A 25,142-nucleotide genomic window follows, 5' to 3' on the forward strand; every position below is an offset into this window, starting at 1 on the left:
TGTTTCCTTCCTGCCGTCAACACCACGGGGGAGCAAACTGGTGGCTGAAGAAAAATCACTTCTTAGGATTTGAAGGTGCTTTTTCTTAGGAGGGAGGCACTAAGTTACTGTTTTCTAAAGCCCTTTACAGATGTGGGGGGAAAGACTTGAAAAAAGTACACCTTTCTCCCCATAGATGGTACAGATACTTTTTTCTAGGGCATTTCATGATGTCTTTTAAGGTGTATTTTGGGAGGCAGGCTAGAGTTTTTGAGTTTTGCCTTGTTGATGTCCTTCACCGTTTGTGACTTCAGGTAGAGACCCCTAGTTGCTGCAAATACTCCTTGCTCAGCGATTGGATCTCCATATTTAGATGCCGCCCAGAAAGAAAAAGTCCATTTCCCAGCTTTCTCACCTGGGGGTAAGCATGTGATGCTGGCAGTGGTGAAGTCTGCCCTTGCCCGGGGAATCCCTGTCTGGCTGGATTAGAGGCCCAATGCCCGGGGCTCTGGCAGCTCGCTTTGGCCTTCGGGAAGCCACACTTGAGCAACAAGGTGGAAGGGGAAGGGCGTTGGGTACCTGACCCTGCGTCTGCAGGATTCGAACACGCACGGGTCCTGCTTCCACGGTGATAGGTGGGCCCTGCTGTTTGTCCCTGGGGCCAGTCACCACCCACTCAGCTTTAGTTCCTTCTTGTGTGAAGGGGGCTAGAGATCCGGTGCGTCGCCAGGACCCGGGAAGGCCCGCTGCACCCCCGTGCCCACCTTGGGGTTTCCTCAAGGCTTCATCCAAGTTACATACAGCCTGGCAACCGGTTGGGAGGGCTCTGCCCCAACCAGCCAGAGGGTGGGGTCTCCCATTACTGAGGGGCCTTTGAACTGAGCCTGAGTGCACCCCAGCTCCCTCTACTATGTCCCCGGCCACTTGAGAGTTCCCCACACAGCAGTGAGGACACTGGCAGGAGGTGCGGGTGGCTGAACCGAGTCCCCACTCCCCAGAGGTGATTGAGGTGCTGGAACCAAGCAGAGCACAAGCCCCCAGTCGGCGGCACTGGGCCCTTCACTGCGAGGCCCATGAGGCAGGGCTGGCCTCCTGTGGGCCGGGGCCCAGGGACGGGGAGGGTATTTCATCACTCCGCCAACTCCGGAGGACAAGGACAAGAATGTGGAACCCGCAAGGCCCCGGCGGATGCCTCCCGCCTCAGGCGCTGAGGCTCCCAGGTCCTGTCCCTGGGTTTGTCCAGTTGCCAAGCGTCATTCCTCACTCCTGAGTGGGGACCATCAGGGACAAGGGCAGACAGCACAGCCTGACGGGTGGGGTCCCCAGAAGACCTGACCCAGATCCTGAAACCAAGAGAGACAGAATGGTGGGATCCTCAGGACTTGGGAATCCTGGAATCTCCCAGAACATGACAGCACTGTTAGTAAAAAAGTTTGCTTTTATGAAAAGTACAAGGTAGAAGTTCAAGGACAGACACCCAGAAGAAGTCCTGCTGGAGCCACAGTAGCTCATAAGCAGGGAGTTGGGGGAGCACACTGGGGGTGCCTGGGCGGTGGGCAGGGGTGGGGACAACAGATACCCGTGTGATGTCCTGACCTTCCTGCCCCTTGTGCTCAGCCCAGCTGCTGGGCTTTCAGGGATCTCCCTGCCCCTCCTTCACTGGCGAGTTCCTGCCTGCCCCCTCCCCATCCTGTGATGGGAAGCATATAGTCAGGGAAGGTACATCTCACCACCCGGCTCCCGGTACCCCTCCAGCCCCAGAGAAGATGGTCCTACCTAGCCCTTCAGGGTTCCCAGAACACGTCCCGAACCCACCCATCTCTCCCCACCCCACCTGCCTTGGATGTGGCAGTGGGCTTTTCAGAATCTACAAGTCTTTTAGGTTTCTCTTGCTCCAAACTCCACCATCAGCGCCCGCGAATAAACACACACTTTGCCAAGGCTCAAGGTCCCTTGCGGCCTTCCCCGTCCCCACTCACTCTGCTCACTCCACTTGTTCTGCCTCAGAGCCTTCGCACTGGCTGTTCCCCTGCCTCAAGTGCCCTTCCCCCTGCTCTCTCCAAGCTTGGCTCGTTCTGACTGCGGGTCTGCAATCAGCTCCTCAGAGAGCCTGCCCCCCTCCCAGAAGCCCCACATAAAGTCGCCCCCCCCCGGCCAGCTCGTCTCTGACTTGACTTCACTCTCACCACCCACCCATCAGCTTCTTGAATGTGTGTTCACCTGCTGACCTGGTCATTGTGTGCCTGTGAGCAGCCTCCTGTGCCCCCAGGAGCTGGTGGGTGGTTCTGCACACAGTAGGCGCTCAGGGAATGCGCCTCAACCTGAGTGTCAGTCTGTAGCCTCCCACAGCAGAGGGAGAGAGGCCGGCAGGGGCGTGGTAACCACTCCCAGAACCTCCCTGGCCAGGTGGACTAGGTTGCCAGCTCTGGAAAAATTTGCATCCGTTTGCATGACTTTTGGGGATGGGGATCCCCACCCGGACTTCCCCTTTCCCACCAGATTTTTCAGGAGGGTGCTGCAAGCCGGGGCCTGGAAAACTGAAGGCGGAGGAAGGAAAGGAACTGGTGTCCTCCCCACCCCCCTGGCCCGCGTTGAGGAGCGCATGACAGCGGGCAACTGACGCCCGTGTGGGAGCCTGGGAGCCGCAGAATCGGAGTCCCGTGGGGTGGGGTGTCCAGAGGAGACCACCAGGGGGCGGCAGAGGCTTGGGGAGGACGCCGGTGCCCTCCCAGAAAACCCAGCGGTTCTGATCCCTCCCGCTCGTGGAGAAGGGAGTTTGGGGAGACCAAGTCAGGGCTCCAACACAGAGGTCTGAGCCTCCAGAAGCCAAAGTCCCTCTGGTCCACCAGCGAAGGGCCCCAAGACGACAGTGTCTGCGTCCTTTGATGGCATGACCCCAGGCAACGGACTTGCCCTCCCCAAACTGGATGGGCTCATTTGTGCGATGGGAACATGCTAGACACTACCTCCCAAGTAGTCGTGGTTCTGCTGTATTCTGGTTCATGGCCACTGACAGCCCCTCCCCCATGACCTCCATTATGCATACACTTAATGGCTGGCAGGGCCCGACGGCTCCTTGCCGGTTCCGTGCAGGAAACAACAAAGAATGAAGAATGAAAGAGGCGCTTACTCTGTGCAGGGCTTGTATAATGCAAGTTCCATGTATTCCTCTGAGGCACGGGCTATTCTACGTCCATTTACAGATGGGGAGATAGGCCCAATGACAGAGACTCCCCCAAGTGTGTGTGTATTTAAGACCTGAACCCCAACATTTCCCACTCAGCTTAGCCTGAGGTTGGGGTTTGGTGATGCCCTCCCACTAGGCTCTGGAGAAAGGGAGTGGGTCCAGGTGCCAGTTTTGGGAGGGGTTCAAGCGGCAGGACAACCCAGAAAGTGAACCCCTGCCCTGTGGGGGAGTGAGCTCCCCTTAGCTTAAGGTACAAAAACACAGCGGAGACTTGAATGTTAAAGCCACTGCTCCCAGCGGTGTGGCCTCAGGTGAGTGACATGCCTTCTCTGAGCCTCAGTTTCCCCACCTGCCAACGGGAGACATGAACAGCTTGTGACGAGAGGAAACCGCCACACAAAGCAAGAGGGGTGTTTGGGAGCCTCCCCCACCCCACCCCCAGCAGCCACCCACGTGGCCGGTCTTGGCCTTTCTGACCCAGTCCTGCGAGGAAAGGGTGCGGGTCCTACCCGCCCCCGAGGGCAGGGGCGGAGTTTCGCGCACCGGGGAGCCCAATAAATCCACAGCCGGTCGCCGGGAGCTGCCCCTTTAAGTCCCACGGAGGCCACCGGAGGCCACCGGTTGTCAGCGCTGAGCACAGCCCCCGGGCAGAGGGACCGACGGCCGGGCGGTGCTCACACCGCTGCGCTGGGGAACCCGGACGGAAGGAGAGGCGCGGTGCACGGACCGACAGACGGCAGAGGCCGACCCTAGATGCTGAGGGGGGAACGGGGAGGCAGGCGACCGCAGCGAGGAGCCACAGATCCCTTGCCCAGGGAACCCCTGCCCGAGTCCCTCCCGCTGCCTCCCTCCAGGGAGCCACGGAGACGGGTGCGGCCTCGCTGCAGGGACCGAGCATCCTACCACCTCCGCAGTCCTGCCTCCTCGGCGGCTGCCGGTTCCCCTTGCCCGGGGCGCGCGGGGAGCCTAGAAGGGCCGAGGACGCGCTTGGCGCCCCCACCCCGTCCTCGCACCTCATGGCCACCGTCCAGGCCGGGGCGCGAGCCACTTTTGGACCCTGGGATTACGGGGTCTTCGCCCTCATGCTGCTGGTGTCCACAGGCATCGGGCTGTGGGTCGGGCTGGCGCGGGGCGGGCAGCGCAGCGCCGAGGACTTCTTCACCGGCGGCCGGCGCCTGGCGGCCCTGCCCGTTGGCCTCTCGCTGGCCGCCAGCTTCATGTCGGCGGTACAGGTGCTGGGCGTGCCAGCCGAGGCCTACCGCTACGGCCTCAAGTTCATCTGGATGTGCCTGGGCCAGTCGCTCAACACTCTGCTCACCGCGGTGCTCTTCCTGCCCGTCTTCTACCGCCTGGGCCTCACCAGCACATACCAGGTACCGGGCAGAGGCCCGGAGGCAGGGCCTGCCTGGCCGGGAACGCAGGGATGTGGCGGGGAGGCCCTGGGGCTTTGAAGTCTTGTGCAGGGGGCCGCAGGCGGGCTCCTGGGTGCCTTAATGGGGAGGGGGTGGGGCCGGCAGACGGACCGAGAGGGTTCTGGGAAGTAGCCCCAGGCAGTAGGGTGAGGGGCAGGAAGGAGGAAGAGGAGCCACCGTCCCAGTTCTCCTTGGTGGAAGCCCGCGAAAGGCGGAGCCAGATGTGCACTAAGTGTGGACAGGCACCTGCCCCCCACATGCCTGCGCGTGCACACATCCGAGCCATCGCCGGCCCGCCGGCCCGGGCTTCGAAACCGCGGGTTCCCCAAGTGTCAGACTGAGCTCAATTAGAGGACCTCCCTTCAGGGCAGCAGGTAAAGCAATTAAAATCGTGACCGGTATACACAGGAGACCTATAACAGTTGGCTGCAGGCTCTGTATTGTTCGCGTGTTTATTCAGAGCGAGTTGGCCACCAATGGGGGCGAAGGAACGTGTGCACATTTGACGGATCAGTCTTGCCGAACCCACGCCTTGTGCACAGGTGTACGCAGACTGATAGGAATGTGTGCGCTTGGCGGGGGCCCCCACAGGGAAGAATGGAGAGCAAACTTGGCCTCCAGAGGGAGGGCAGAGGCCATGAGGGCGGGTGAAGAACCCCCGAGGCCTCGATCTCCTGGGGAGGACCCGCCCAGGTGACCACGAGCCCCTCTTTGCAGTATCTGGAGCTGCGTTTCACCCGCGCTGTGCGGCTCTGCGGGACCCTGCAGTACCTGGTGGCCACAGTGAGTGGCCTCGGCCATGCCCTTGCCTCCGGGGTCCCGCTCAGGTCTCTCTAGGGTCTCAGTCATTCTTCGTCGGCCCCGTCCACAGCCCTCTCCCATCCACCACGACGGGGTCGCGTCCCCGTGGGTCCCACTCCAATCCCACAAGACCCCGCCCAGGCCCGTCCGCAAGCTCTCTGGCCCCGCCCCTCCACTCCTTTCTTGACCCCGCCCCGTCTTGCAGGCCACGCCCACCAGCCCTGACTCCTCCCCTCTCCCCCTGCGGGTCCCCTACTCGCCCCACGCCGATGCCGAGAGCTCCGGCACCGCTGTTCTCTCCTACTCCTTCCCCCGCACCTCTCCGTGGGCCTCACCTGGCAGCGCTCTCTACTCGCAGGTGCTGTACACTGGCATCGTGATCTACGCCCCCGCGCTCATCCTGAATCAAGGTTTGATTCTAGATTGGGGGGGGTGACGAGGAGGGCGCAAAGGCTTCAAGGCTAGATTCAAGGAAAGAGGAGGAGCGGCCCCAGGAGAGACTTGGGAGGGGAGAATCCTGGAGAGAGGACGGCCCTAGACACTGGGGCCAAGTTTGCACCCTGCCTGGAGGCCTAATGCGGGCGGTTCCTTGCACAGTGACTGGGTTGGACATCTGGGCATCGCTCCTGTCCACTGGAGCCATCTGTACCTTCTACACGGCTGTGGTGAGTGACCCCCCCCCACTCCCACCCCACGTAGGGGGGCTCCACGCCCACCGGGTGGGGTACACCCTGAGGCCATCATCCACTCCCTACTTTCCCTTTCTGCCAAAGAAGCCTGCATCCCAGCTGATCGTCAGTTTCCTCATCTTAATAATGAAAAGTAACTTGAAAGGCCTATTGCTGAGAGTCCAGGGATGCGCTAGCTTCAGGACTGGCTGGATCCAGGGGCTACAACAGCATCTTCCTGGTCCCTCTCCCATCTTTTAGGGTCACATCAGCTCGGGAAGTGAGTTCCTATTTCAGGATGGACTGGCCAAAGTCCCAGGAGGGTTCTGTTGAGCTGGCCTCAGTCTTGCATGTGGGATGAGCCATCCACAGAAGTTTGCGGGGCCGGGGAGATGTTGTGGCTGGCTATTTCTGGAGGTGGGAGTACAATAGCTTCACATGAATGGCCTTCGAGAGAGGAGGGGCTCCTCCAAAGGAAAATCCAGGGACTGCCATGGGCAGGCAAAGTTATGGAGGCTGAAGGGGTACAAACAACTGCTGATAATAATACGAGGAGTAGCCATAATGATAGTGGCAGCCGTCACTCATTCACTTACCGAACGCTTGTGTGTGCCAGGTGCTATTCCAGATGTTTTCCTCCTATTAACTAATTAAATCCCCATCTCAACACCATTTTACAGCCGAGGAAACAGGCAGAGAGGGGCATCAGTCCCAGCGACTGCTGGTAGCCAAACTGGGTTGGCTTCAGGCAGATCCCCGCCTGACACCCCCACCCCCACCCCGTCTCCCTCTCTGTCACATCTTGCAGGGCGGCATGAAGGCTGTGGTCTGGACTGACGTGTTTCAGGTCGTGGTGATGCTAAGTGGCTTCTGGGTGGTCCTGGCCCGCGGGACCGTGCTGGTGGGTGGGCCCTGGCACGTGCTTGAGATTGCCCAGAACCACTCCCGGATCAACTTGGTAGAGTGAGTAAAAAGCTGGAGCTGAAATCCCTCTGCCCCGGGAGAAGCCAGCCAATGCCTCCTGCTCCAGGAATCCCTCCCTGCTCCCCTCCCCAGATTCCCCACAGACAAAACCTTTTTTTCCCCTCTCTTCCCCCCCCCCAGACCCCACCCCTCCATCTGTCCCACTACGTCCCCCAGCCCAGACTGGAGACTGAAGTCTCTCTGAGGTCCCAGCTGGGCACAGGAAGAATGGTTTTTGAATGCATACATGGTCGACTCAATAAACAAATAAATAAATTTTCAATCTGGCAAACTTCTACTCACACTTCAAAACCCACCCCAAAAATCCCCTTAAGGCCCATAAGGTCCAGAATGGCCATCCGGGGCCCTTGAGAAGGTGAAGTCAGTATGGATTCCCATATGGCTGTCTTGCCCTGCCCTTATCCAGCTTTAACCTGGACCCACGGAGCCGCTACACATTCTGGACTTTTGTGGTGGGCGGCACATTGGTGTGGCTCTCAATGTACGGCGTGAACCAAGCACAGGTGCAGCGCTATGTGGCCTGTCGCACAGAGAAGCAGGCCAAGCTGTGAGTGTTCAGGAGGGGCAGAGTGGGGGCCTCTGGGATGTGCTGCCCTCCTCCTCTGCCTGAGGCTGCCCCTCCCCGCAGGGCCCTGCTCATCAACCAGCTGGGCCTGATCCTGATCGTGTTCAGTGCTAGCGTCTGTGGCATCGTCATGTTCACGGTCTATGTAGACTGCGACCCTCTCCTTGCAGGGCGAATCTCTGCCCCAGACCAGGTACGTCTGGCCCAGGCTTCTAGGCCACTGCTCCCCTCCCCGCCCCCACTCCGAATTTCTGCCTGGGTAAACCTCTGGGCATGAGGGTAAAACAGCATTCCCAGAAGAGAGAAGAGTGCCAAAGTCCAGGGGCAGGAAGTCCAGAGGCAGGAATGAGGGTCTGGAAGGATTGGGGAAGATGAGGCTGGGAGGCAGTGTGGAGGGGGGAGAGAAGAGGGCATGAGTAGGGGCGGGGCACATTCAGGTTCAGAGTCAGACTCCCTGAGGGATTTCAGGGGAATATCCAGCATGAAATGATAGTGTTGGTATTAATAATAATCGCCAGCTCTCATGTCCCAAGCGCCTATTCTGTGCCTCATGCTGTTCCCTTTGCAAGCAGTTGGTCTTCCATAAAATCCTTCAACACATGATGAGGCCAAGGCCATCATGGCCCCCGCTTCACAGAGGGGGAAACTGAGGCTGGAGTAGGTGGGAAGCAACTGCCCTGGGGTCCACAGGCAAGTCAGGGGCAGCACGAGAGCCAGGACCTATGCCCGGTCCAGAGCCAGTTCAGAATTAACAGAAGATGGAAGGCTCTCTCATCTGCTGTCCTCCCCTGGGGTCAGACCCTGACGCTGCAGCCGCAGGCGGGGATGGCACCTATGAGGCTTACTGTCCTTACCGATAAAGTGGAGATGACATTGGACTCTGCCTCACTGGGATCCCAGGGCTCTGTGCGTGGTGGGGCTCAGAGAGTCAATCAGCAAACACACACGAAGTGCCCTCTGTGAGCCTGGTCTGCACTGGGCCCTGGGGACATGTGTGAGGACAGACAGAATCCCCTGTCCTTGGGGTGCTGCTGTCCTGGAGGTCGACCTCTGCTTCCCCCCAGTACATGCCCCTGCTGGTCCTGGACATCTTCAAGGACCTGCCTGGAGTCCCCGGGCTCTTTCTGGCCTGTGCTTACAGTGGGACCCTCAGGTGAGCAGCCCCGCGGGCTCAACCGGCCACATTTGATCCCCTGTGGGATAGAATGTTCTGGGCTTGTCCATCAAGCTCCTGCTTGGTCCCCAGTGGGCTGCTCAGGGGGGCCCCAGCAGGAGGCACGCCTTGAGTATAAGTGGGGTTTTCACCTTCTTATCCCCCCAGAAGGCCACACCTCTCCCCTCTCCCTTCCTTCTGTCCTTCCTTCTTCGGGCGGAACAAATGTTTATTGAGCACCTGCTATGTGCTGCGCTGTTCTAAAATCCCAGGGCAAGGCTGTGACCAAGTGGTCCCCCACTCCTGCCCCTCAGGGGCCTCATGTTCTGGTGTTTTCTGTCCCATCCCTGCTCCGTGCACCAGTTCTCTGTGCCCCACTATTGCTCTGTAATGATAACTTGTGTCGTTCCTTGGTCATGAGTGTCCTTGCGCCCATGGGGGTGTCTCAGGGCTGGGGGTGTGGATGGTGGGGCAGTGGACATCTCTTCCGGTCTCGGGGTATTCTGTCATCCATGCCTCTGCCCTTGGGCGGGTGGGGTCCTGGGAAGTCAGGTGTCCTGAGCAGCTGGGGCCTCCCCCAGCAGGTGGGCGGGGGGGGGGGGGCGGCCCTTGGNCGCGTCCACCAGCATCAATGCCATGGCCGCAGTCACCGTGGAGGACCTCATCAAACCTTGGAAGCCAAACCTCCCACCCCGGAGACTCGTAATGATCTCCAAGGGGCTCTGTGAGTGAGGGGAGGCGGGGGGAGGGACTCAGGTGTAGGGGGCGGGGCAGGGAGCTTCCCCCCGGCTGAGAGTGTCGTCTGTGTCGCCCGGTCCGCCACAGCGCTCATCTATGGCTCNGCAGCGCTGTCCTCACTGCTGGGGGGAGGCGTCCTCCAGGTGAGCCCCCCTCCCGGCCCCAGCCCCCTCCCCACAAGGCATCATCTACACTGAACTGGAGTCCAAAGAGGGCCCTAGCTTTTTTTTGTGGCGGAACTGGGTTCTGCCTGACGCCACCAGCCTGATTCATTCTGCAGCCACCTGGCTGGTGGCAGCTGGAGGTGCGACCAGAATTTGCAGGACGGAGAATCGGCATCTCGGCCTCCAACGCGGCGGGAGAGAGGCAGGAGCCGGGAGTCCCGCCCCCCTTAGGGAAACGAGCTGGGAGACCCACGCTGCGATTCCTCGGGCCTTGCTTTCCCAGCGGGGGAAACTGAAGCCAGGAGAGGCGGGGTGGCTCTGTCCTCAGCTCCCCCACCCCCACCCACTGTCGCAGGGCTCCTTCACCGTAATGGGGGTCATCAGCGGCCCCCTCCTTGGAGCCTTCATCCTGGGAATGTTTCTCCCTGCCTGCAACACTCCGGTGAGTAGGGGCGGGAGGGCCACAGGGCCGGGAGGGGGAAAGGCCCCCCTCCCCTGACTAGGCTCCGCCCCCAGGGCGTCCTCTCCGGGCTGGCCGCAGGCTTCGCGCTCTCGCTGTGGGTGGCGGTGGGCGCCACTCTATACCCGCCCAGCGCCCAGTCCTTGGGAGTCCTGCCGTCATCGGCCACCGACGGCTGTGCGGTGCCCTCAGCCAACGCCTCTGGCCTCCTGGTCACCAACACCTCCAGCAAGAACCCCCGGTGAGCGGGCGGGGCTGAATAGTTGGCGTGGCCTGAAAGGGTGTGTATGGAAGGGACTCTGAATGAGTTACCCAGTGAAAAGGAGGAATGTGTTTGGGAAGAGGTGCAGAAGGGAATTTCCAGGGGAGAGAAGGGAAAGTGCAAAGGCCCTGAAGTCGGCTTCAGGTTAGTGCACTACAACTATGATGAGGTTGGGGGTTATTTAGGGGGAGGAGAAAGGTTAGGAGAGGAGGTCCAGCCAGAAGAATTTGGTCTGATTCTTTATCCTTATAAATATTATTGAGATATCATTAAAATCAGCCACTTAAAAGTGGTTTTTAGTATATTCACGAGGTTATACGACCATTGCTATTAACTCAAAAACATTTTCATCAGCTCTGAAGGAAGCCCGGTACCCATTAGCAGTAACTCCATATTTCCCCCTCCCTCCAGCCCCTGGCAACCCCTAATCTGCTTCCTGTTGCTATGGACTTGCCTTTTCTGGACATTTCTCATAAGTGGAATTATCCAACATAGGCCCTTTTTGTCTGGCTGCTTTGACTCAGCACGATGTTTTCAAGTTGTTTTTTTTTTTTTTTAATGTTTTTTAATTATTTCTGAGAGAGAGAGAGAGACAGCATGAGCAGGGGGAGGGTCAGAGAGAGAGGGAGACACAGGATCTGAAACAGGCTCCAGGCCCTGAGCTGGCTGTCAGCACAAAGCCCGACACGGAGCTCGAACCCACGAACCATGAGATCATGACCTGAGCCGAAGTCAGACGCTTAACCGACTGAGCCACCCAGGTGCCCCTTCAAGTTGTTGTTTTTGTTTGCTTGCTTTTATGTTTTCAAGGTTTATCCGCTTTGTAGCACATATCAGGGCTTGATTTTTTTTTTTTTTAATTTTTATGGCTGAATAATATTCCCTGCGTGGAGGGACCACATTTTGTTTCACTACCCATCCCTTGGACATCTGGGTTGTTTCCATTTTTTGGCTACTGTGATTGGTGTTGCTATGAACATCTGTGTGCAAGTCTTGGTGTGGACATACATATGTTTTCATTTCTCTTGCTCTATACCTAGTAGTGGAACTGCTGGATCGGATAGTAATTCATTTTTAACATTTAAAAAAATTTATTTAAGTAATCTCTATGCCCAATGTGGGGCTCAAATTCACCACCCCAGGATCAAGAGTCACATGCTCCTTGGCCAACAAGGAGCCAGCCAGGTGCCCTACCCCCAACCCCATATAGTAATTCTATCTTTGACTTTTTTAGGAACTACCAGACTGTTTCCCACAGTGGCTGCCCCAGTTTACATTCCCACCAGCAATGCATGAGGTTCCAACATCCTTGATAATACATGTTGTTTTTCATTCTTTAAAATTGTGGCTCAGTTGGTTGGGCGTCCAACTTCAGCTCAGGTCATGATCTCATGGTTCGTGAGTTCAAGCCCTGTATCCAGCTTTGTGATGTCAGTGGAAAGCCTGCTTTGGATCCTCTGTCCCCTTCTCTCTATGCCTCTCCCCCACTTGTGTTCTCTTTCTCTCAAAAATAAACATTTAAAAAATTAAAATAATAAACTAATAAAATTCTAGCTATCCTGATGAGTGTGAAATGATACCTCATTTTAGGTTTCTTGGTCAGTCTTTTAACTTTTATTTCATCTTTCATAAAGAACAGAGAAGAGCTCAGGTGCCGGGGTGGCTCAGTCAGTTAAGCTAGCTGACAGCTAGCCCAGAGCCTGGAGCCTGCTTCAGATTCTGTGTCTCCCTCTCTCTCTGACCCTCCCCTGCTCACGCTGTCTCTCTCTCGGAAATAAATAAAAAGAAAACATTTAAAAAAAAAAAAAAAAGAACAGAGAAGAGCCGATATGCAGCTCTTAACAATTATTTTTATTTTTTTAAAGTCATCTCTATACCCAACATGAGGTTTGAACTCACAACTTCGAGATCAAGAGTCACATGTTCTTCCAGCTGAGCCAGCTGGAGCCCCTAATGAATATTTTTTATTTTTAAAATGTTTTAAATGATTATTTTTTAGAGAGAGAAAGAGAGAGACAGGCAGAGTGTGAGTAGGGGAGGGACAGAGAGAGAGAGACATACACACGGAATCTGAAGCAGGCTCCAGGCTCCAAGGTGTCAATACAGAGCCTGACATGGGGCTCGAACCCACAAACTGTGAGAACATAACCTGAGCTGAAATTGGTTGCTCAACTGGGTAAGCCAGCAGGTGCCCCTAATGAATATCGTTAAGCTGCAGAAGTTTAGGGGTGTGCCTGGATGGCTCAGTCAGTGATACGAGCAACTCTTGATCTCAGAGTCATGAGTTCAGGCCCCATGTTGGGCATAGAAATTACTTAAACATAAAATCTTGAAGTGCCTGCATGGCTCAGTCAGTTGAGCATCGAACTCTTGATCTTAGCTCAGGTCATGATCTTATGATTCATGAAATTGAGCCCCACGTTGGTCTCTGTGCTGACTGCCCAGAGCCCACTTGGGATTCTCTCTCATTTCTCTCTGCCTCTCTCTCTCTTTTCTCTCTGCCTCTCTATCTCTAAAAAAACAAAAAACCTTAAAAATATTGTTTTAAGTAATAAAATAACATCTTTAAAAAATAAGTTAAGGGGCGCCTGGGCTGCTCAGTCGGTTAAATGTCTGACTTTGGCTCAGGTCATGATCTCACAGTTCGTGGGTTCGAGCCCCACGTCAGGCTCTCTGCTGGCAGCTAGCTCAGAGCCTGGACCCTGTTCAGATTGTGTCTCCCTCTCTCTCTGACCCTCCCCTGCTCATGCCATCTCTCTCTCTCTCAGAAATAAATAAAACATTAAAAAGAATTTTTAAGTTAAAAAATTTAATTAAAAAATAAACTATAAAAGTTTATATTATAAATCAAAGCTTTTTTCCTAAAACATAATAGTTATTTTCCTAATATTACTCACTAGTACAAGGTTTTATGAAAACTGAAATATAAATCAAACACCATAAAATTCACCCTTTTACAGTGTACAGCTTGGGGCACCTGGGTGACTCAGATCCCAGGGTCATGGGATCAAACCCCGTGATGTGGAGTCTGCTTGAGATTCGTTCTCTCTCTTTCTCTCTCTCTATCTCTCTCTCCCTCCCTCTACCTCACTCCCCCCTCTACCTCTCTCCCCTACTCATGTTCTTTCTCTCTCCCTCTCTTTCTACAGCAAAAACAAACAAAACAAAACAAAAAGTGTATGACTCAGTGGTTTTTAATATACTGGAAGCCTGTACCTCCATCCATCCCCTCCACCTGTTTTGCTCATCTCTCTGTCCTCTAATCATTGTATTTTTGATTTGCACTTCCCTACTGACTAATGATTGGCCATATTTTCATGTGCTTATTAGCCATATTTACACCTTGATTTGAGAAATGCCTATTCAAACCCTTTGCCCATTTCTTAATTGGGTCATTTGTTTTTTATTGTCGTAATTTGTTGTGATCTGTATATTCTTTAAATCTTTATGTATTGTGGACACTAGGTCCTTATCAGATGTATGATTTGCAAATATTTTCTTCCATTCTGTGGGCTGTTGTTTCATTCTCTTGATCGTGTCCCTTGATGCACAAAAGTTTCCAGGCTTGATGAAGTCCAGTTTGTCTATATTTTCTTGGGTTGCTTGTGTTTTGGGTGTCAGAGCTAAGAAACTATTACCAAATCCAAGGTCACAAAGATGCGCACCTATGTTTTCTTCTAAGAATTTAATTTGGTAGATTCTGAGGGTCACAGGGAGCCACAGAGGGTGGTGAGCAGGGCTGGGAGGTGATCTGAGTTACATTTTTCCTAAAATGTCATTGGCAGCTCCTCTGGCTTGTGTAGAGAACACCTGTGGAGGGGAGTGGGTTAGCAGCAGGGAAAGAGAAGTGGCCACTGCACGCATACGAATGGGCAATAATGGAAGAGTGGGTTAGGCCGTGGCAGCGGAGATGAGAGGAAGTGAACATATTGGGAGTGGACTCACGCCTGCCTTTCCCACCCCCAGCCCTGGAATGGACCCCGGTCAACCCGTCTTAGCCGACAGCTTCTATGCCATTTCCTATCTTTATTATGGTGCCCTGGGAACGCTGAGCACTCTGCTATTTGGAGCCCTCGTCAGCTGCTTGACAGGTAAGCAAGGTGTAGGGCCTCCTCAGATCACCTTGTGCATCCCTCCGCCTCCAGGACCCACTGGGCAGGGAGAAGAGGAAGGATATTGTCAGCCAAATGGCCACCACGTGCTGGATGCATCTGCAGCCTTTATGCTGTGTCGTGTTTGGGACCCCATCCCCCGCCCCCCACCCCGCGTGCTTCGCAGGGCTTGTCCCATTTTGCGAAGGCAGAAACAGGCACCGCCCTCCCCCTTCTACCTGACTCGTTAGTCCCTCCTCTGCCTGGGAAACGAAGTCTTTGCTAGAGGCCGTCCGGGTGGAGCTGTGAGACGCTGTCCATTGTGCTGAAATGTCTTCTCATCAGGGCCTTGGCGACTCCGTGTCCCTCCTGGAATTCTGGACGCCACAGAGAAGTGGAGAGAGATCAAGAGAAATCAATAGTGATCACAGTACCTGTTCTTGCTTCCTGTGTCTCAGACTTTACGCTCACCTGGGCTTTACTGAGTCCTTTTCTGTGCCAGGCATTATTCTAAATGCTGGGGAAGCAGTGAGGCACATACTGGACCCATCCACCCACCCACTGGTGTATGACATCCCCTCACTGTGTAGATGAGAAAACTGAAGCCCAGAGAAGGGCAGAGGCTTGCCAGGGCACCAAGTGGGTCATTGTCAAGTCCAGGATAGGGACCCATCAGTGTCCCCCATCCATTCCCCCTCCCTGTACTTGGTCCCCAGTGCCCTTTCACTAAATACCCCCATTTCCCTCAGGCCCCACCAAGCGCAGTGCGTTGGGTCCTGGGCTGCTGTGGTGGGACCTTGCACGGCAGACAGCATCAGTGGCCCCCAAGGAAGAAGTGGATACCTTGGATGACAGCTTAGGGAAGGTCAGTCACAGAGGTGGCTCCCAGAGCAGGGGGGAAGGACAGTGAAATGACTTTGGGTGCTCTGGGCATGGCCATAATTCAGGGGAGGGACCTGGCGAGTCACTATCTTTCTCAGCCTCTTGTTATCCCGATGGAAAGCCTCCGTTGAGAGTTGAAGTGTCTTTTATTCTTTTTTAATATTTATTTATTTTTGAGAGAGAGAGAGAGAGCGTGTGAGCAGGGGGAGGACAGAGAGAGAAAGGGAGACACAGAATCCGAAGCCGACTCCAGGCCCTGAGTTGTCAGCACAGAACCTGATGCAGGGCTTGAACCCACAAACTGCGAGATCATAACCTGACTGAAGTCAGCCACTTAGCCAACTGAGCCACCCAGGTGCCCTTAGAGTTGATGTGTCTTCAACGCTTTTTATTAGCTCCTTTAGCAAAGACTGAGCAGAATTTCATACTATTCATTTCCCTGTAATCTGTTTTTACGACTATTTCCAATCTATGGCAGGTGAAACTGGTTTGCCTTTAGGGTATTGATGTAAAGTCCCTCCTGTAAATACAATTACTTAATTCAAAACTGAGTCGACTTAGAGAAAATCTTACATAAGAAACACAACAGGGAGTAAACCAACCTCAGCGAAAGCCGTGGGGTTGCTATGTGAATGCCCTGAATTTGAAAAATGCTGTCCCTGATCCAGACCTGCCCCTGCTTTGGAATCCCTGTTTCATTTCCTCATTTCTTATGCACCTCCTGGGTCCCCAGGCCTATTCTGGGCTGGGGCTTGAGTCCACTCTCTAGGGGGGAGCTGAACTGAGAACTGAGTAGATTCTCAGCAGGTAATGAGGACTATAAAACAGGGTACTGTGATGAGAGTGGCCTCTTGGAAGAGGCAAGAGATAGAGCCCATAGGGAGGAGGAGCCAGCCCTCGGGAGACCTGGGGGAAGGGCATTCTTCACGGAGAGCACAGTGGGTGCAAAGGCCGAGAGGCCATAGGCTTGAGAGAGAGGGGGAAGCATGGGGACGGAAGGGATTTGGCTAGAGTGTTTTTAAAGCTCCTTCCAGCTGCTGAGGGGAAATATTTATTTTCTTGAAGGGGAGCAGGCAGAAAGTCAGAGAGAGAGAGGGAGGTATGCGTCCGTGCAGGCTTTCATGGTGACCTGGGCACTGGGGGAGAGAAGTGGATGGAGATTTTGGAGGCAGAAAGGACAGGACTGGCTGATACACCGACCAAGGGGATAATTGTGCAGCCTCAGTGATCCCATCTGGGGGATGAGCTGACACAGAGCAGAATGGGGTCTCTGACAGGGTCTCTTCTTCCCTCTTCCCTCCAGGGTGCTGAGGAACTGTCCCCTGGAGCCAAGAGGCCTCCTGACTTCCTGCCCACTGATGAGGATCATCTGCTCTTCCTGGGGCAGAAGGAGGTGAATGGAGCTGGCTCCCAGACCCCCAGCAGTGGACGTGACCGTGGTCAGGACCTTCGAGAGACGGACCTCTGAGCCAGTAGGCGACTGACCACCTGGGATGGAACCTCGGGGTGGGCCACTCCCAGGCCACAGGAGAACAGCCTCGGGCTCCGATTGGCTGGACTGCATCCTATGCAAATGAGTATGGGACTGAATGTCCCCACCCTATGGGAAGAGGTGAACCCCTGCCTTTAGGAGGTCATTTTATCCAGCCCCCTTCTTCCAGCCAGTCCCTAGCCTTAGGTGCTGCACTATTGCCTTCTCCTCAAAACGAAGCCAGATTTTTCTCTACATACAATAGAAAGATGTTGGGGTCCTCTCTGGACAACATGGGAAAACTCTGGGCCCAAGATTAGGGTCTGAGAAAGTCTCCAGCACTTCTCTGGAATATGGCTGAACCCTAGCAAGGATTTTGAAGGTCCTCAGGCACAATCCCCCTGGACCCCATTTCACAGATGGAGAAACTGAGGCCTGGAAAGGGACAACAACTTGACCAAGGTCACAGAGCAAACCAGAGATTCATTGAGAGTTGGACACCAGCTCTTCCTCCTTCTGCCTCTCTGTTTTCCTCCCTTTGAAGGGTCAGACATCACATGGCCCTTGACCTTGGGAGCAAGAGGGGAGGATAAAGGAGAAATAATGTTTTCAGTCTTCCTTTTTGTGCTTGGGCCCTATCCATCGCACCTATTAAGAACCATGAACCGGGGCACCTGGGTGGCTCAGTCAGTTGAGCGTCTGACTTCGGCTCAGGTCATGATCTCGTGGTTTGTGAGTTCAAGCCCTGCATCAGGCTCTGTGCTGACAGCTTGGAGCCTTGAGTCTGCTTTGGATTCTGTGTGTCCCTCTCTCTTTGCCCCTCCCCCACTCACATTCTGTCTCGAAAATAAATAAACATGAAAAAAAAATTTTTTTTAAACCATAAACCCACTTCACAGAGGGATACACTAAGGCTCAGTGAGGTTGCCTGAAGTCATAGAGCGAGTTGGGCCTGGGCAGGGATAGGCCTGGGAGCTGTGTGATGCTGAAGTGATTGCCAATATGTCACTGGTGAACAGGGTCCCTTAGGCTGGGCAAACCCATGTCCTGGGGATGCTCTTGACTTTGGTTAGAGACTTCAACCATGCACATCAAGTAAACGGACTTTGACACTTGATGTTCTGTGCTCTCTGAAAAATCATTGGGCTGGTGCCTCAGATCTTCTCAGTCAGATCCGAGTGTGAATCTCAGTGTCTCTTGCCCCAAGCCTGTGAACGAATAAACCTGAGTATTTAAAGCAGCAGAGCGAGGTAATGATTGGGCTGCTTCGTGCTGCCCTCCCTGACACGTGGCTTCTCTCCCCTTCTGACTTGCTCTTGAAGCACCCCTTCCTCACTGCCCTGTGTGCCTGGACCCTCCGTCTCCACACCGTTGCGCCTGTGCCTTGGGGTTTCTGTGCCCTTGAGAGCTGTCTGCACGCACCTCTGCCCACACAACTGCTGTGGCTCCTGTGGTGCCCTGCACATTTCAATAGGGTCTCCCCGAAATTCAAGACCCAGAACCTCAGAATGTGAGCTGATGAATATAGAGTCTCGGCAGGTATTTTGAGCTAGGACAGCCTCAGGAAATTAATAGATGCCTCCAGATCTGGTCTCTCTCCACCCCTCACAGCCCTGGCCCTCTGCACAGGCTGTTTTCTGGAGACTTTTGGATTTGGACCTAAAAGGGACCATTACACATTTTAAATCAATGCCTGAATAGCGCGGAAAGCAGACTTTCCACCGGTTCATGGTGCTTTTGCTCAGACCAGAGCCCAACGTGGGGGCGAGAGGAGGCCTCGGGCTAAGGCAGAACCAGCTGGTCTGAGGTTTTAGGGACCAACCATGCTGTCCCATGCATCAAGAGTTCGTTTCTTCTTATTGCTGAAGATCAAACCACATGCCGTTCATCCAATCGCTACGTCAGTCAGCCTTGGAAATAAAGCGGCCAGTTATTTTACCAGCAAAGTGGGTTTATTTGGGAACGGCAGAGGAATTGCAATCGGGGCTCGCCAGCTATGGCAGAACATTAGCCAAGTCTAGAGAACGAAGGAGCGGAGCATGACCTTGGAGAGAAAAAGAAGGAAGTTAGGGGTGGAGTGGCTTTGAGGGTTAGGGGACAGTGAGGGTCCGGGGTGGTGATGGTTTCTCATTGGCTGAGTTGTGGCAGTTTCTCCCTGGCTGGGCTGGAGGAGAAAACCTTCCTGCCTCCCCCTGGGGTCCTAAAGTAGGCTTCTTCCTGCTGGAAAATGCAAGGTCCGCCTCTTTCCCGTTGGAGGGTCGCAATTGACAATCAGTTGAAAAGACGTCAGAGCGCCCTCTTCTGGCCTCCCGACTATTTTCAAGGAGGCTTCCCTTTCCGTTTCACGTCCCGTTAATGAACGCTCGCGTTGTTTCCATTTGAGGCTACGACACATTAAGTCGCTGTGAACCTTCACGGAGATGGCTTTGCACGGACCTGGGCTTTCCTTGCTCTTGGTTAAATACCTGGGAGTGAAATGGCCAGAGTTGACACTGAGCGTGTGTGAAAGAACTTTCCAGACTGTTTTCCAAAGTGGCCGTCTCCTTTCACACTATCGCCAGCAACGCGCGGGAGTCCCGAGACTCCCGCACACTCAGCAGCGCGTGGTGCGGCTCGTCCTTTTAATTGTGGTCATTCTGGCGGGCGCGTGCGGCCGGACAACCGCGGCCTCCATGTATAGATTTCTCTGATGACCAGTGGTGTCGAGCGTCTTTTCGTGTGCTTGCTACCCGTCCCTGTGTTTTTGGCCAAGCGGCGATTCAAACCTTCTGCCCACTTTGTAACTGAGCTGCTTATTCTGTTATTATTGTAAGGATTCCTTTTATATTTTGAGTGCGACGTCTTTGTTAGCTACGTGCATCGGCAGCCTTTCTCGTCCCAGCTGCTGTCTTGCCTCTTCCATTACTAAAGATGACCGTTGGCAGAACAGACTTTGTAGTTTTGATTTATCAAAAGTATACATTTTTTCCCTTTTTCGTGGTGATATAGACACCACGCAAAAATAATAATAATAATAATAACGTTTTAGGGGCGCCTGGGTGGCTCAGCCAGTTAGGTCCAACTTCAGCTCAGGTGATGATCTCACCGTTTGCGAGTTCAAGCCCCGCTTGGGGCTCTGTGCTGACAGCTCGGAACCTGGAGTCTGCTTCAGAATCTGTGTCTCCTTCTCTCTCTGCCCCTCCCCTGCTTGTGCTCTGTCCCTCTCTCTTGAAAATAAATAAACATTAAAAAATTTTTAAATGTAAAAAAAATTAACGTTTTAACCATTTTTAAGTGTCCAGTTCAGTGGCATTAAGGACATTCACACTGCTGTGCAGACATCCTCGCCATCCATCCCCGTGACCGAAACTCTGTACCCATAAACCACCCCCCCCCATTTCTCCCTCCCTCCCAGTCTCTGGGAATCACCACTCTTCTGGCCTATGAATTTGACTATTCTAGGGACCTCGTATAATTGGAATCGCATAGTCTTTGTCCTTTTGCGTCTGGCTTATTTCAGTTCACATATCTTTCAAGATTGTTCCATCCTGTGGCCTGTGTCAAAATTCCCTTCCTTTTCGAGGCTGAATAATATTCCGTTGTGTGTATACATCACATTTCCTTTATCCATTCATCTGTCAATAGACGTTTGAATTGTTCTGTTTCCACCTTTTGGCTATTGTGAATAATCCTGCTGTGAGCACTAATGTAAAATATCTGTTCAGTGTTTGTTTTCAATTCTTTTAGGTATATACCATCCAGAAGTAGGAGGGATGGATCAGAGTAATATCATGTTTCATTTTTTAGGAAGTCCCATGTTTTCCAAGGCACCTGCACATTTTACATTCCCACCAGCAAGACACACAGATTTCAGTTTCTTTACATCTTTGCCAACACTTGTTTTTTTTAAATTTTTTGATGTTTATTTATTTTTGAGAGAGGCAGAGCGTGAGCGGGGGAGGGGCAGAGAGAGAGGGAGACACAGAATCTGAAGCAGGCTCCAGGCTCTCAGCTGTCAGCACAGAGCCTGATGCGGGGCTCGAACTCAAGAATCATGAGGTCATGACCTGGGCTGGACACGTAAATGTGAGAGCCCCCCCAGGTGCCCCGACACTTGTGATTTCATAACAATGGATGTGAAATGGTGCCTCATTGTGGTTTTGATTTGTTTCCCTAATGATTAGTGATGTTGACCATGTTTTTGTGTTCTTATTGGTCACTTGTGTATTTCCTGAAGAAATGTCTACTTAACTCCTTTGCCTATTTCTTCTGTTGTTGTTGTTATAGAAGTTTTAAAATATATTCTGGATTTTAATCCCTTATCAGTTATATGATATATATATATATTATAAATTTCAATATCACAAGGTCTGTTATATTGTTTTGGCTATTTGGGGGTCCCTTGAGATTCCATATGAAATTAATGATAGATTTTTCTATTTCTTAAAAAACCACCACTGGAATTTGATAGGGATTGCATTGGTTCTGTAGATCACTTTGGACAGTGTTGATATCTTAACAAGATTAAGTCTCTCAATACATGGAGATGGGATACCTTTTATTTCTTTGTCTTCTTAAATTTCTTTCAGGAACATTTTGTAATTTTTTAAAAGTTTTTTTTAAACATTTTTATTTATTATTGAGAGACAGAGACAGACAGAGCATGAGCAAGGGAGGGGCAGAAAGAGGGGGAGACACAGAATCTGAAGCAAGCTCCAGGCTTGAGCTGTCAGGACAGAGCCCAACGCGGGACTTGAACCCACGAACCGTGAGATCATGACTTGAGCCAAAGTCGGACACTTAACTGACTGAGCCACCCAGGCGCCCCAAACATTTTGTAATTTTTAGTGTGTAAGTGTTTCACTTTCTTGGCTAACTTTTTCCTAAAATTTTATTTTATTTATTTATTTTTTGAGAGAGAGAGAGACAGAGAGAGAGAGAGAGAGAGAGAGAGAATGTGTGCACACTTGTGAATGCAAGTGGGTCAGGGCCAGAGGGAGAGGGAGGCAGAGAATCCCAAGCAAGCTCCATGACGAGCACCGAGCCTGACGTGGGGCTCAATCTCGTGACCAAGAGATCATGACCTGAGCTGAAATCAAGAGTTGGATGCTTCACCCACTGAGGCACTTGGACACCCCTATTCTTTTCAATGTTATTGTAAATGAAATTGTTTTCTCCATTTTTTTTCATAATGTTCATTATTTAGTACATAGAAATGCAGCTGAATTTGGGGCGCCTGGGTGGCTCAGCCAGTTAAGCGTCCGACTCTTGGTTTCGGCTCAGGTCCTGATCCCAGGGTCGTGAGATCCAGCCCTGGGTCAGGTTCCACGTTGAGCATGGAGTCTGCTTAAGACTCTCCCTCTGCCCCTCAACCCTGCTCACATGTACTCTCTCTCTCTCTGTGTCTCAAATAAAAATGAAAAAATTGAATGGTTAGTACATGGGTGGGGTTGTTTCTCAATGATCTAATTTGATTCACTGGTGTCCTTCTCCATCCTGGGGTTTCTCATTCTTGGCACTACTTGAGTCTAAATCATCCTTCGTGGGGGAGGCTGTTGTGCTGTAGCTACAATGCTATAAGATGCGTGGCCACATCCCCGACCTTGACTTACCACATGTCTATAGCATTTCCTGAGTCATGACAACCAAAAACGTCTCCAGACATTGCCCAATGTTCCCTGGGGGCAGAACCGCCTCTGGGTGAGAATCACTGGTCTATGCCGAGACCAGTACCGCCCTGTCCTCCTCCATCGGCAGCGATCAGGGTCTCTGAGCCCTTGAGTGATGCTCTCTGACCCTGGCCCATTGCAGTGCACAGGTGTGTATGCGGAACACACTGGGATTTGGAAAAGCCAAGGGCTGGGGGTAAAAAAAAAAAAAAAAAAAAAGACAGTCTAAAGGTCTACCTCAAGCGACTAGAATACAGGATGCGGGGGTTTAGGGAACAGAAAACCAGGTGATAAAAAGATCAGGGTGGGACTTGACATGAGGAGATGGGGAGAAAAAGCAAGCTGCCTGGTGAAACCCATAATCTAGTCTCACTTAGATTTAAAAAGAGTCAGTGTCAGAATTTCTCAGCCATGGCACTGTTGACATTTGGTGCTGAATAATCCTCTTATCGCGGTGCAGTTCTGTGGGTTGTAGGGCATTGAGTCCCACTCCTGGCTTCCACCCACCAGATGTCAGTAGCAGCCTCCTCCCCCTCGGCTGCGATAACCAAAGATGACTTCAGACACAGCCAGTGTCCCCAAGGGAGCAGAATCATTTCCAGTAGAACAGGACTATTCTGTGTTCAAAACAAGGCAAGATGGGGGCGCCTGGGTGGCTCAGTCAGTGGAGTCACTGACTCTTGATTTTAGCTCCAGTCATGATGCTGGGGTCATGAGATCGAGCCTGTGTTGGCTGTGCTGAGCATGGAGTCTGCTTGAGATTCTCTCTCTCTCTCTCTCTCTCTCTCTCTCTGTCCCTTTCCCCGCACTCTCACACTCTTTCTTTAATGTATTTTTTTTTTTAATGTTTTACTTATTTCTGAGAGAGAAAGACAGCGTGAGCAGGGGAGGGTCAGAGAGTGAGGGAGTCACAGACTGAAACAGGCTCCAGGCTCTGAGCTGGCAGTCAGCACAGAGCCCGACGCGGGGCTCGAACCCACAAACCGCGAGATCATGACCTAAGCGAAAGTCGGACGCTTAACCGACTAAGCCACCCAGGCGCCTCTCACACTCTCTCTTTAAATAAAAATGTTGAAATGGTTGACATTTATTGAACATGTGCTATGTGCCAAGTGGTTTACTCATGTTAGAAATGCTGGTGATGGGGCACTTGAGTGGTTCAGTGGGTTAAGCATCCAACTCCTTCCTTCCTTCCTTCCTTCCTTCCTTCCTTCCTTCCTTCCTTCCTTCCTTCCTTCCTTCCTTCCTTCCTTCCTTTTAGGGAGAGATGAGGGAGGGGCAGAGAGAAGGAGAGAGAGAGAATCCTAAGTCTGAGCAGGGCTCAAACCCATGAACTGCAAGATGATGACCTGAGCCAAAACCAAGAGTCGGTCACTTAACCGAAGTGTCTGACTCTTGATTTTGGCTAGGATCATGACCTCGAGGTCATGAAATTGAGCCCCATGTCAGGCTCAGCACCAACTGTGGAGCCTGCTTGGGATTTTCTCTCGCTCTCCTTCTCTCTCTCTCTGTCCCTCCCCTACTCGTGTTCTCTCTTCCTCTCAAAATAAATAAATAAATAAATAAACTTAAAAAAAATTACTTTAAGGGGCACCTGGGTCGCTCAGTTGGTTGAGCGTCCAACATCCGCTCAGGTCCTGATCTCACGGTTTACGAGTTTGAGCCTCGCACTGGGCTAGCTGCTGTCAGTGCAGAGCCAGCTTCAGATCTTCTGTTCCTTTCTTTCTCTGTCGCTCCCCTGATCCTGCTTGCTGTCTCACTATCAAAAATAAATGAAACATCAGGGCATCTGGGTGGCTCAGTCGGTTGAGCGTCTGACTTAGGCTCAGATCATGATCTCACTGTTGTGGGTTAGAGCCCCGCGTCGGGCTCTGTGCTGACAGCTCAGAGCCTGGAGCCTGTTTCGGTTTCTGTGTCTCCCTCTCTCTCTGCCCCTCCCCTGCTCACACTCTATCTCTCTGTCTCTCAAAAATAGATAAAAACTTAAAAAAAATTAAACTACATTTTTCTTGGGGCGCCTGGATGGCTCAGTCAATTAAGTGTCTGACTTCGGCTCAGGTTATGATCTCATGGTTAGTGAGTTCTAGCCCCGCGTCGGGCTCTGTGCTGACAGCTCGGAGCCTGGAGCTGCTTCAGATTCTGTGTCTCCCTCTCACTCTGCCCCTCTCCCACCCACGCTCTTTCCTGTCTCTCTCAAAAATAAATAAACATTTAAAAAACCCTACATTTTTCTTGCTTTTGTTTCCCTCATCAATGCTGGGACATTATTATTAACTGAAGCCCACAGTTTACTCTTTGTGTTGTATATTCTATATGTTTTGACAAAGGCACAGTGTCCTGTCTCCACCATTTCAGTATCATACGGAATAATTTTACTGTCCTAAAAGACCCCCGTGTTTGTTTATTTTTTTCTGATTGTCTATGGATGGCAGTATTGTCTGGTCTCAATTGTTTTTCTTACTTTATTACGTTGGCCAGTACTTCTGCACCGGAATTTAACAGTGGTTGTGACTGTGGGCCTTCCCACCGTCCTGGACGATGTTACCTCTTCTGATTCCCCGTCCAATGCAATGCAGATGATTGCTTTCCAATCACCATCTTTGATCAAGTTTTTCCTTGTCACCCTGAACTCAGAACTTTAAGAAAAAAAATCAGAGGCTGGATGTCGCCCACTGTT

At 52.6% G+C, this 25,142-nt stretch overlaps 1 protein-coding gene and 1 long non-coding RNA gene across 2 annotated transcripts; both read left to right on the forward strand.

Moving 5' to 3' along the window:
- Positions 1–3,015, forward strand: LOC144242439 (uncharacterized). Its single transcript, XR_013338343.1, has 3 exons — positions 1–75; positions 294–400; positions 2,479–3,015. It is a non-coding gene; the product is annotated as an uncharacterized LOC144242439 (long non-coding RNA).
- Positions 3,016–3,772: 757 nt separating this feature from the next.
- Positions 3,773–18,053, forward strand: SLC5A5 (solute carrier family 5 member 5). Its single transcript, XM_077777313.1, has 15 exons — positions 3,773–4,539; positions 5,296–5,361; positions 5,738–5,789; positions 5,977–6,044; positions 6,856–7,010; positions 7,438–7,578; positions 7,660–7,789; positions 8,661–8,749; positions 9,331–9,473; positions 9,575–9,630; positions 10,007–10,093; positions 10,168–10,352; positions 14,340–14,464; positions 15,214–15,329; positions 16,650–18,053. Exons 1-15 carry the CDS (start codon positions 4,183–4,185, stop codon positions 16,812–16,814), a joined length of 1,935 nt encoding a protein of 644 aa, XP_077633439.1. The 5' UTR covers positions 3,773–4,182; the 3' UTR covers positions 16,815–18,053.
- The last annotated feature ends 7,089 nt before the right edge of the window (positions 18,054–25,142 follow it).

Source organism: Crocuta crocuta, unplaced genomic scaffold (assembly GCF_008692635.1).
Source record: "Crocuta crocuta isolate KB4526 unplaced genomic scaffold, BGI_CrCroc_1.0 scaffold77, whole genome shotgun sequence".
NCBI classification, from domain to species: Eukaryota; Metazoa; Chordata; class Mammalia; order Carnivora; family Hyaenidae; genus Crocuta; species Crocuta crocuta.